Source organism: Eleutherodactylus coqui, chromosome 8 (assembly GCF_035609145.1).
Source record: "Eleutherodactylus coqui strain aEleCoq1 chromosome 8, aEleCoq1.hap1, whole genome shotgun sequence".
Taxonomy (NCBI): Eukaryota; Metazoa; Chordata; class Amphibia; order Anura; family Eleutherodactylidae; genus Eleutherodactylus; species Eleutherodactylus coqui.
In genome coordinates this window covers 171,143,343-171,157,862 of record NC_089844.1, presented here as the reverse complement: position 1 = coordinate 171,157,862, position 14,520 = coordinate 171,143,343, and the positions used below count along the sequence as shown (strand labels likewise).

At 48.1% G+C, this 14,520-nt stretch overlaps 1 protein-coding gene across 1 annotated transcript in view; it reads right to left on the bottom strand.

Moving 5' to 3' along the window:
• The window catches only part of LOC136577174 (syntaxin-1B), an 87,751-nt gene extending 78,444 nt beyond the window's left edge, over positions 1–9,307 (bottom strand). Inside the window, exon 1 of the mRNA XM_066576961.1 lies at positions 9,204–9,307. Coding sequence (XP_066433058.1) covers positions 9,204–9,233 — 30 coding nt within the window. The 5' untranslated portion in view covers positions 9,234–9,307. The remainder of the gene's footprint in view (positions 1–9,203) is intronic.
• Positions 9,308–14,520: the final 5,213 nt, after the last annotated feature.

Here is a 14,520-nt window from a genome sequence, read left to right as displayed (position 1 = left end):
ACACACACAAGTGCAGAGCACACTACATCTACACATGTACAAAGCACACCACATCCAGGCATGTACAGAGCACACTACATCCAAACATCTGCGGAGCATGCTATACACACATGTACAGAGGACACTGCATCCACACATGTACAGAACACACTACATCTACACATGTACAGACCACACTACATCCACACATGTGCTGAGCACGCTATACACACACACAAGTGCAGAGCACGCTACATCCACACATGTACATAGCACACTACATCCACACATGTACAGAGCACACTACATCCACAAATGTGCAGAGAACACTACATACACAGGTGAACAGAGCACACTATATACACATATGTACAAAGCACATTACACACACATATGTACAGAGCACACTGCATCCAAACATGTGAGAAGCATGCTATACACACATGTATAGAGCACGCTGCATCCACACATGTACAGAACACACTATATCTACACATGTACAGACCACACTACATCCACACATGTGCTGAGCACGCTATACACACACACAAGTGCAGAGCACGCTACATTCACACATGTACGGAGCACACTACATCCAGACATGTACAGAGCACACTTTATTCACACATGTACAGAGCACACTATATACACATGTACAGAGTACACTACATCCACACATGTACAGAGCACACTACATCCAAACATGTGCGGAGCATGCTATACACACATGTACAGAGCATGCTGCATCCACACATGTACAGAACACACTATATCTACACATGGACAGACCACACTACATCCACACGTGCTGAGCACGCTATACACACACGCAAGTGCAGAGCACGCTACATCCACACATGTACAGAGCACACTACATCCACACATGTACAGAGCACACTACATCCACAAATGTGCAGAGCACACTATATACACATGTACAGAGTACACTATATTCCCACACATGTACAGAGCACACTACATCCACAAATGTGCTGAGCACACTATATCCCCACATATGTGGTGAGCACGCTATACACACACAAGTGCAGAGTATGCTACATCCACACATGTACAGAGCATGCTACATCCACACATGTGCACAGAACACTACATACAGAGGTGAACGGAGCACACTATATACACATATGTACGAAGCACATTACATACACATATGTACAGAACAAACTATATCCACACATGTACAGTGCACACTATATCTACATATGTACATAACACATTATATTTATACATGTACAGAGCACACAATATTTAAATTTATACAGAGCACACTATATCCACACATGTACAGAGCAAACTACATGCACACATGCGCAGAGCACACTGTATACACATATACAGGGAGCACACTATATACACAAATGTACAAAGTATACTACATCCACACATGTACAGAACAGACTATAGCTACACATATACAGAGCACACTAGAGCCACATATGTACGGACCACACTATATCTACACATGTGCAGAGTACACTATATTCCCACACATGTACAGAGCACACTACATCCACAAATGTGCTGAGCACACTATATCCCCACATATGTGGTGAGCACGCTATACACACACAAGTGCAGAGTATGCTACATCCACACATGTACAGAGCATGCTACATCCACACATGTGCACAGAACACTACATACAGAGGTGAACGGAGCACACTATATACACATATGTACGAAGCACATTACATACACATATGTACAGAACAAACTATATCCACACATGTACAGAGCAAACTACATGCACACATGCGCAGAGCACACTGTATACACATATACAGGGAGCACACTATATACACAAATGTACAAAGTATACTACATCCACACATGTACAGAACAGACTATAGCTACACATATACAGAGCACACTAGAGCCACATATGTACGGACCACACTATATCTACACATGTGCAGAGCACACTATAAACATACACATTTGCAGAACACACTACATCCACATATGTACAGCAAACACTATATCTACATATGTACGGAGCACACTATATCCACACATGTACGGCCCACACTATATCTACACATGTGCAGAACACACTATACACATACACATTTGCAGAGCACACTACATCCACATAGGTACAGCAAACACTATATCTACATATGTACAGAGCACACAATATCCATATCTGTACAGAGCTCACTATATACACATATGTACGAAGCACACTACATCCATATATGTACAGAACACACTACTTCTACACATGTACCAAGCACACTATATCCACACATGTACAGCACACACTATATCTACATATGTGCATTATGTTTATACATGTACAGAGTACTCTATATCCACTCATGTACAGAGCATACTATATCCACACATGTGCAGGGCACACTATATACATATATCTACGCAGCACTCTACATCTACATATGTACAGAGCACACTTTATCTACACGCGCAGAGCACACTATATCTACACATGTACAGAGCACACTATAACTACATATGTACAGAGCACACTATATCTACACATGTACAGAGCACACTATAACAACACATGTACAGAACACACTATATCTACACAAGCGCTGCGGAATAAGTTGGCGCTATACAAATAAAGATTATTATTATTATGTACAGAGCACACTACATCCACACATGTACAAAACACCTATCTCTACACATGTACGGGGCACACTATACTCACACATGTGCAGAGCATAGTATATACACATATGTACAGAGCACACTATATCTACACATGTACAGAACACACTATATTTACACATGTATGGAGCACACTATATCTACACATGTACAGAGCACACTTTATCTAGATATGTACAGAGCACACTATATTTACACATGTACAGAGCACACTATATCTACAGATGTACAGAGCACACTATATTTACACATGTACAGAGCACACTGCATCCATAAATATACAGATCACACTATATCTACACATGTACGGAGCACACCACATGTACAGAACACACTATATGTACACATGTACAGAACATACTATATCTACACATGTATGAAGTACACTATATGTACACATGTACAGAGGACACTACATCCACACATGTACAGAACAAACTATATCTACAAATGTACAGAACACACTATACTCACACTTGCAGAGCATAGTATATACACATATGTACGGAGCGCACTATATCTACTACGGCCTGCATGCTGATCACACACAAGTTATCAATCTCCCCCTGGAACATGTGCTCTGCAGCTGCCGGCCTGGCACACACACATACACACATGAATGAGCCAGAGTGATGAATGAGGAAAGGCAATGAATGAAGCCACAATTACACACCAACCACACTGGTGTTACACTGCACATAAAGTAGTGACCACACAATCACATAGCACAACCGCCAGTCATCACTCACATGTACTGACACCAGATCACACACCAGTCACACACACTGGTCACAACCAGCGACATGACTGGTCGATACCAGACACACATGCACCAGCGTCACACGGATCACACAACAGTCCCACACACTAACCAATACCAGTCACACACGCACCAGCGTGACACAGATCACACAACAGTCCCACACACTAACCAATACCAGACTCACATGCACCAGCGTTACACAGATCACACAGCAGTCCCACACACTAACCAATACCAGACACACACGCTCCAACGTCACACAGATCACACAACAGTCCCACACACTAACCAATACCAGACACACACGCACCAGCGTCACACAGATCACACAACAATCCCACACACTAACCAATACCAGACACACATGCACCAGCGTCACACAGATCACACAGCAGTCCCACACACTAACCAATACCAGACACACAGGCTCCAACGTCACACAGATCACACAACAGTCCCACACACTAACCAATACCAGACACACACGCACCAGCGTCACACAGATTACACAGCAGTCCCACACACTAACCAATACCATACACACACGCTCCAACGTCACACGGATCACACAACAGTCCCACACACTAACCAATACTAGACACACACGCACCAGCGTCACACAGATCACACAGCAGTCCCACACACTAACCAATACCAGACACACACGCACCAGCGTCACATGGATCACACAGCAGTCCCACACACTAACCAATACCAGACACACACGCACTGGCGTCACACAGATCACACAACAGTCCCACACACTAACCAATACCAGACACACATGCACCAGCGTCACACAGATCACACAGCAGTCCCACACACTAACCAATACCAGACACACACGCTCCAACGTCACACGGATCACACAACAGTCCCACACACTAACCAATACTAGACACACACGCACCAGCGTCACACAGATCATACAGCAGTCCCACACACTAACCAATACCAGACACACACGCACCAGCGTCACATGGATCACACAGCAGTCCCACACACTAACCAATACCAGACACACACGCACTGGCGTCACACAGATCACACAACAGTCCCACACACTAACAAATACCAGACACACATGCACCAGCGTGACACAGATCACACAACAGTCCCACACACCAACCAATACCAGACACACATGCACCAGCGTCACACAGATCACACAACAGTCCCACATACTAACCAATACCAGACACACACGCACCAGCGTCACACGGATCACACAACAGTCCCCCACACTGGCCAATACCAGACACACACGCTCCAATGTCACACGGATCACACAACAGTCCCCCACACTAACCAATACCAGACACACATGCACCAGCGTCACACGGATCACACAACAGTCCCACACACTAACCAATACCAGACACACATGCACCAGCGTGACACAGATCACACAACAGTCCCACACACCAACCAATACCAGACACACACGCACCAGCGTCACACGGATCGCACAACAGTCCCACACACTAACCAATACCAGACACACATGCACCAGCGTCACACAGATCACACAACAGTCCCACACACTGGCCAATACCAGACACACATGCACCAGCGTCACATGGATCACACAGCAGTCCCACACACTAACCAATACCAGACACACACGCACCAGCGTCACACGGATCACACAGCAGTCCCACACACTAACCAATACCAGACACACACGCACTGGCGTCACACAGATGACACAACAGTCCCACACACTAACCAATACCAGACACACACGCACCAGCGTCACACGGATCACACAACAGTCCCACACACCAACCAATACCAGACACACACGCACCAGCGTCACACAGATCACACAACAGTCCCACACACTAACCAATACCAGACACACACGCTCCAACGTCACACGGATCACACAACAGTCCCACACACTAACCAATACCAGACACACACGCACCAGCGTCACACAGATCGCACAACAGTCCCACACACTAACCAATACCACACACACGCACCAGCGTCACACAGATCACACAACAGTCCCACATATTAACCAATACCAGACACACACGCACCAGCGTCACACAGATCACACAACAGTCCCACACACTAACCAATACCAGACATACATGCACCAGCGTCACACGGATCGCACAACAGTCCCACACACTAACCAATACCAGACACACACGCACCAGCGTCACACGGATCGCACAACAGTCCCACACACTAACCAATACCAGACACACACGCACCAGCGTCACACGGATCACACAACAGTCCCACACACTAACCAATACCAGAAACACATGCAACAGCGTCACACGGATCGCACAACAGTCCCCCACACTAACCAATACCAGACACACATGCACCAGCGTCACATGGATCACACAGCAGTCCCACACACTAACCAATACCAGACACACACGCACTGGCGTCACACAGATCACACAACAGTCCCACACACTAACCAATACCAGACACACATGCATCGGCGTCACACAGATCACACAACAGTCCCACAGACTAACCAATACCAGACACACGCACCAGCGTCACACAGATCTCACAACAGTCGCACATACTGGTCAATACCAGACACACACGCACCAGCGTCACACGGATCACACAACAGTCCCACACACTAACCAATACCAGACACACACGCACTGACGTCACACAGATCACACAACAGTCCTACACACTAACCAATACCAGACACACGCACCAGCGTCACACGGATCTCACAACAGTCGCACATACTGGTCAATACCAGAAACACACGCACCAGCGTCACACGGATCTCACAACAGTCCCACACACTGGCCAATACCAGACACACACGCACCAGCGTCACACAGATCACACAGCAGTCCCACACACTAACCAATACCACACACACACGCACCAGCGTCACACGGATCACACAGCAGTTCCACACACTAACCAATACCAGACACACACGCTCCAACGTCACACAGATCACACAACAGTCCCACACACTAACCAATACCAGACACACAGGCACCAGCGTCACACGGATCACACAGCAGTTCCACACACTAACCAATACCAGACACACACGCACCAGCGTCACACAGATCACACAACAGTCCCACACACTAACCAATACCAGACACACAGGCACCAGCGTCACACGGATCACACAACAGTCCCACACACTAACCAATACCAGACACACATGCACCAGCGTGACACAGATCACACAACAGTCCCACACACCAACCAATACCAGACACACACGCACCAGCGTCACACGGTTCGCACAACAGTCCCACACACTGACCAATACCAGACACACACGCACCAGCGTGACACAGATCACACAACAGTCCCACACACTAACCAATACCAGACACACACGCACCAGCGTCACACGGATCTCACAACAGTCGCACATACTGGTCAATACCAGACACACACGCACCAGCGTCACACAGATCACACAACAGTCGTACACACTATTTACACACACAGCTGTCACAGAGGCACCAGTCTCAAGTAAAGCAGTCAGACAGCAATCACACACACAATGGTCACACCCGTGTAAGAAGTCACACCTATGGAATAGTCACACACTTTGATTTATACTCACACACTAGGCACACAGTAATCAGATGCACAGCGGCAAAGAATAGTGAGACTCGCGTTAGTCGTGTACGCACACCCGCCATTCACACAACGGTCGTAGGAAACATGCTGATCAAACACTGGTGGTACAGCAGTCATACTACACACACACGCACACTGTTCACACACATCAGTCACATACATACACACATATTGGCAACAGATATCACATTGGCCACACAGTCACACACACACCGGTCACCTACACACCGGTCACCTACACAACAGTCACCTACACACCGGTCACCTACACAACAGTCACCTACACACCGGTCACCTACACAACAGTCACCTACACACCGGTCACCTACACAACAGTCACCTACACAACAGTCACACACACACATGGTGACCTATACAACAGTCACACACACACTGGTCACCTACACACTGGTCACCTACACACCAGTCACACACACACTGGTCACCTACACACCAGTCACACACACACAAGTCACACACACACTGGTCACACACACACTGGTCACCTACACACTGGTCACCTACACACCGGTCACACACACACTGGTCACACACACACTGGTCACCTACACACCGGTCACACACACACTGGTCAGACACACACTGGTCACACACATACCAATTACACACACCGGTCACCTACACAATAGTCACACATACACACTGGTCACACACACTGGTCAGCTACACAACGGTCACCTACACACCGGTCACCTACACAACAGACACACACATACTGGTCACACACACTGGTCACACACATACCAATTACACACACACACTGGTCACCTACACAATAGTCACACATACACACTGGTCACACACACACACCTATCACCTACACACACACTAATCACATACGCATCAGTCACACACACACACCGGTCACACACACGCACACACATTTAACACATACACATCAGTCACACACACAAATACACCAGTCAACTACACACCAGTCACATACACACACACTGGTCAGACACCGGTCACATACATGTCAGTCACACGCCTCCATCACACACACCGATCACGCACGCACAATTCACATACATACACATCAGTAGCACACACCGGCTGCACACACTGGTCACATACATACGTGTGAGCGGTGCCAGGCAGCAGTCACACATACACACCGCTCGTGCACACACACAGATCACACATACACGGGTGAGCGGTGCCAGGCAGCGGTCATACACACAGGTGAGCGGTGCCAGGCAGCTGTCATATACACACACACGGGTGAGCTGTGCCAGGCAACGGTCATACACACAGATACACGGGTGATCGGTGCCAGGCAGCGGTCATACACACACGGGTAAGTGGTGCCAGGCAGCGGTCATACATATACACAGGTGAGCAGTGCCAGGCAGTGGCCATACACTAACACGGGTGAGTAGTGCCAGGCAGCGGTCATACACACACACGGGTGAGCAGTGCCAGGCAGCGATCATACACACACACACACAGGTGAGTGGTGCCAGGCAGTGACCATACACACACACGGGTGAGTGGTGCCAGGCAGCGGCCATACACACACACGGGTGAGCAGTGCCAGGCAGCGGTCATACACACACACGGGTGAGTGGTGCCAGGCAGTGGCCATACACACACACGGGTGAGCAGTGCCAGGCAGCGGTCATACACACACACGGGTGAGCAGTGCCAGGCAGCGGTCATACACACACACGGGTGAGCGGTGCCAGGCAGTGGCCATACACACACACGGGTAAGCGGTGCCAGGCAGCGGTCATACACACACAAACGGGTGAGCAGTGCCAGGCAGCGATCATACACACATGGGTGAGCAGTGCCAGGCAGCGGTCATACACGCGCACACACAGGTTAGTGGTGCCAGTCAGTGGGCACATACACGGGTGAGTGATGCCAGGCAGCGGTCATACACACACACGGGTGAGGGGTGCCAAGCGGTCATACGCACACACAGGTGAGCGGTGCCAGGCAGCGGGCACACACACATACACGGGTGAGCGGTGGCAGGCAGCGGGCACACACGGCGGCACGGAGGCTCCTGCACTGAGAGGCGCTGCTCATAAATCAGTAAGACACAGACCCGCAATGCACCCTCCTCCCCTCCCCCACAGCCCTCCCCCTCCTCCATGGTGCCCCCCACCCCGGCCGCCAGGGGGGCACACACAGCCCCGGGGGGCACACAGGGGCTGCAGCTTACACTCCTCAGCTCCTGGGTCCGGTCCTTCATGCTTCTTCCTTCCTGCGGGGACTGACGATGGTGCCGAGTCCTCCCTCCTCCTGGTGATGACTACTCCCCCCTCACTGCTGCAGAGTCCGGGGGGGGGGGATGCCGGGGACGGGTGCGGGAGGCAGGAGCCCGGGGACCGGCTGACGGCGGGGGGCGGCTGGCAGCAGCGGGCGGCTGACGGCGGGAGGAGGAGGAGGATGCTCGGCGGCAGGAGGACGCGGCGGCGGCGGCTCTGGTGCTGATGCTGCTGCTGCTGCAGACGAGGATGCGGGAGAAAGAGACAGAGTGCAGAGCCAGTGCGCAGGCGCCGAGTGCAGGGGCCCCGGGGGATCACGGGAGTTGTAGTCTCACCAGCCTCAGCATCTGCAAAGCATATGGCCAGGAATAGATCTCTGGGAGCTATGTATATCCAGGCTGAGGATAAATATATATATACAGGAGGATAATTATAGACACGACCCAGGCCTGCGCCGTCCACACCCACAGGGGGCGCTATGTGTGCATGGAAGAGAGCCACAGCCCCCTCTGCTCAGGACCCCTCCTGGCTGCAGATGTAGAAAGGTCACCAGAGCTCCGAATAGGAGAGCACTGCATATGCAGATCACTAGACCTGGGGATCATTAGATAGGAGGTCACTTAATAAAAAGATCAGTATTGGAGATCACTAGATAATGAGATCTCCATTACTGACCTATTAATCAAGGGACCTAATACCTAGTGATCACTGGATAATGAGATAACTAGACCAGGGGATCATTAGATAGGGAGATCATTAGATAAAAAGATCACTAGACAGGGAGATCACTGGATATGGGGATCATCAGATTAAGAGATCACTAGATAAAGAGATCACTAGACAGGGAGATCAATAGAAAGGGAGATCACTAGACATGGAGATCACTTGATAAAAAGTTCATTAACGGAGATTACTTGATATGGAGATCACTAGTTATGAGGTCACTTCATTAAGAGATCGATCGTGGGGATCACTGGATAATGGGATCACGAGTAGGATCAATAGATATAAGATCAATGGATAGAGAGATTATTAGATAATGAGGATACTAGTAAAAATCACTGGATCTGAGGTCACTTGATAAGGAGATCGATAATGGAGATCACTGGAGATGATCACCGTTCAGATTCTCACTGGATTTCTTGCTGAGAAATGAATGACGAATGATAATTTGTTTGCCGTTTGGATCCTGCAAGCATAAAAATCAAACAACGATCGCCTCCTGCAAACAGGCGATCATCTATGACCCCCTGCCTGTTTATTGTGAATGGAGGCGGGCGGCTGGAAGGGATCTCCGGCCGCTGCACCCTCATTCACTGAGCAGTGATTGCGCAGCAGCGCTGATCACTGGACGGCTGTCAGGCGCTCCCATGTACAAGGGCCCTTAGAAAGATTACTGGATGTGAAATCACTAGATAATGAGATCTCTCATGGATAAAGAGATCACTAGTGGAGATCAGTAGACATGAAGATCCCTGGATATGAAGAGCACTAATGATCAGTAGATATGAGATCACTGATCACTGTGGAGATTATTAATGAGATTATATGATAATGAGGACACTACTAAAGATCACTAGGTATGAGGTCACTAGATATGGAGATCACTGGATGTGGGGAACAGTTCTTATGACATCGCTAATTATGAGTATCACTAGATACACAGATCACTAAATAATGAGATCAATAATGGAAAATGAAAAGAGATCAGTAGTGGAGATCACTGGATACGAGATCATTATATTTGCAGATCATTGGTTGATATTACTAGATATGAGATCATTTATAGAGATCACTAGATATGAGATCACAAGTTGTGAAATCATGATGACAAGAGATCACTAATGAGTTTACTAGATTCGGAGATCATTAGATGTTAGGTCACTAGATGATGAGAATACTAATAAAGATCACTGGATAGGAGATCACTTGATATGAGATCACTTGATGAGTGAGATCTATCATGAATAATGAGATCACTAGACATGAAGATGACTAGATAATGAAATCACTAACAAAGCTCACTAGATATAGAGATCACGGGATGGAGAAGACGCTGGGTATGAGATCACTTATTCTTTTTAGATCACTACATATGGAGATCACTAGACAATTAGATAACTAATGAAGATCACTGGCTATGAGATCATTAGACATGGAGATCACTAGATACGGTATCACTAGATATGAGATCACCAGATAATGAGAATACTAATGGAGATCACTAGGTACAGAGATCATAAGATGTCAAATCATTATGAAGAGATCACTAGATGGTTGCAGCCAGATATGAGATCACTAGATCTGACATCAGTAGATCTGGAGATCACTGGATATGGACAATCACAGGAGAGATCCAGCACTCCAATGGCCCAATTAAAACTGAAGTCCTACTTCACAGGTGTGCAGTGGTTGGGTTACAGGTTCCTGCCCCATCAGGCCGGTCTTACAGATGATTAGATGGAGGCTATTTACACCCACAGATATTTTATTAGGATAAAACCAATCCTCATCTGTTCCCTACTACGGGGTCGTCTCTTAGATACCGTTTACACGCTACTATCATTGTGGTCAGCAGACAGATCCTCGGTCTCCTGGCAGATGCAACAGATCTCAGTCAGATCAATTGGCCATTTACACACCAATTTTGATTGGTCTGACTGCTTAGAAATTGGTCAGATATCTGTACATGTGAAGGCACCTTAATGTAATAGACTCATAGGTCAGCTTGGATCTTTGTCGGTGACCATCAGTCGTTTTTTGGCGCAGGCACATTATTTCTTAACTTAGATCCTACAGTCTGATGATTCTGGGGTCGCGTGACCACCTGACTGTGACGCAGCAGAGGAACGTTGATGGCCCTCCGGTCCAGCACTATAAGAGGTCGGGGTGCGAAGACTTCAGCCTTAAGTTCTGAAGGTTGTTGAAGGACATCTATAAATACGATCCCCTACATGTGACTCCACCTGCTTATTATAGGATATGGTGCGTGCAGAACGCTCCCGAATCAAACCTGCAGCATCTGCAAATAGTGTATGAGGGCCGACCCTGCTGCGCTGCAGAAAGCCATGTCACTTACTTACATCATCCGGTAGCGTTATGGTCATCTCCTAAGGCTCTGCATGGAAGACCCCCAATGTATATACTCTTAGTTAGAGGGGTTGTGCCATGATGCACAAACTCTCCCAGAGTACAAACAGCTGGTTGACCCTAGTCCTGCTCCTGGCGCCACCGGCAAACTCCTGGTTTAGTGAACCCGTGGCCAACGGCACATTTTCCCTGCCAACCATGCAGCTTCACCGCTGAAGCCTGTGATTGACTGAGCAATAAATGGCAGATGACTACTGCAGCTTCTTTTGGGATCAGAGTAGCAGGGACCTTGGCTCCACTTTCTGTGCTATTAGGTGGCCATTTAAAGGGGTTGTCCAGTTGCTAACTATTAGTACCCTATCCTCAGGATAGTACCCTATCCTCAATAGTAGATTGGCAGTGTTCCCTCAATCGGGTTCAGTTGCTCTCTGGGCCGGCACGCTCATGCACTGAGCTGATTTCTGCAGGAAGCAGATAGCTCCTTTTTTATAGCAGTGGTCAAGCTTGGTATTGCAGGCTAGATTCCCATTGAAATGAATGGAAACTCTGCCTGCAATACCAAGCCTGGCCACTGCAGTAAGAATGGAGCTGTCTGCTTCCTGCAGAAATCAGCTCAGTGAACAAGCATGTTGGCCTGGTGAACAACTGATTGGTGGGGACCCTGACCCCTGAGGGCAGGCCATTAATACTTTACAACTTGTAAACCCCTTTAAGAAGGTGAGTATGGCTTATTTTTAATTGTATAACACTACAGACATTTATAAGATTTTATTAAGCCCTGGAAAACCTTTTTAATGTAAGGTTACTGTACTTTTTTGTAAACATGATCCAGGACAAAGCAATGGTGACCAAAATTTTAAAAAAACAAACAAAAAAAAAAAACGCCAATCTTTACACTGCTAGTTGTATCCGGAAAAACGGAAAATGTCGGAAATAAGGTTTAAACCGTATCACAAAAAAGCCCCTATGGTTATGATGGTAAGGCCACGTCTGTGATAGCCGTGCGTGTACCTTGTGTACCAGATGAAGGTGTTGGGCGGACGGGCTGTAAAAGTGGACATCACACGATTTGGTCTTGCGGTGGTTGTACTTTGGCGCTATTATCGCCCTGGTGACTTGGTGATGTTTTGTCGTAATTAACTTCAAAGGGAAAGAGTATTTGACTATTTACTGCCCTTCTGGAGACGCCAGAACTGGTCAATGACTGGAAACTCGAAATACAAAACTGGAGTCAAAGACTAGAGCCATGCAGCGGCGCCATCTACAGTGCAAAACTAGAAGCGCACGAAGGAACAACCCTGCAGAAGTGCATTTCTTGTATGGACTGAGTCACGTCACCACCTCATTACCCATGAGTCAAGGCGATCGATATGATTCATTTAATGGAAATGTGCTGATGAAGCGTCCGCTCAGCCTGACGTGGCAAAGCTGAATGTGATGCGGCCGGTGCCAATCGTCATTACCGTAAACCACTGGAGAGGAATTAATGAGGAGGATGCGACACGCTGGACTCCTTATTATTCCAGCTGGGTGGTAAGACGGAGCTCAGGAGAAAGCCCAGTGTGATTGGACCTGTCATCCAGCTTTCCCGCAGTCCTGAGTAGTGATACATAATCAGGGATATGGACAACTGACCCTGCAGCCATATTACTTGTCACCCAGCTTTCCTGCAGTCCTGAGTGACATATTTGCCTATCGGTGCAGTCATACACCCCCTGCTCCTGTACTGCTGCATAATCAGCCGTGTGGACAAGTGACCTTGCGGCCATAGTGGTTGTCACCCAGCTTTCCCAGACAATGAAGGAATGATTGTGTGAGCTCTGATCATTACTTTTCCAGCCCAGACCTCCGTGTTGGTACTCCCTGACTGCAGCCATGCAATTCCTCAGCTCTGTGCACGTCTCCTTACTATGGATGTAATGAGATGTGGAGAGAGCTGTCATCACTGGTAAGAGCCATGACATGCACAAAGCCCGGCCTATGATCCTATACTATAAGAGCTGCCATTGGCTGCAGAGCAGCCTCATCAGCAGCATTCACCGCCCTCACCTATCACAGCTTTCAGCACAGTCAGGGGTGGACACCCCCTTTAAATCAGCAGCAGCTTCAGCTGTCATCACCTCCTTGCTGTCAGCAATCTACAAGGCACAACAGCAGCCTCTTGTGGCAGCACAGCAAACT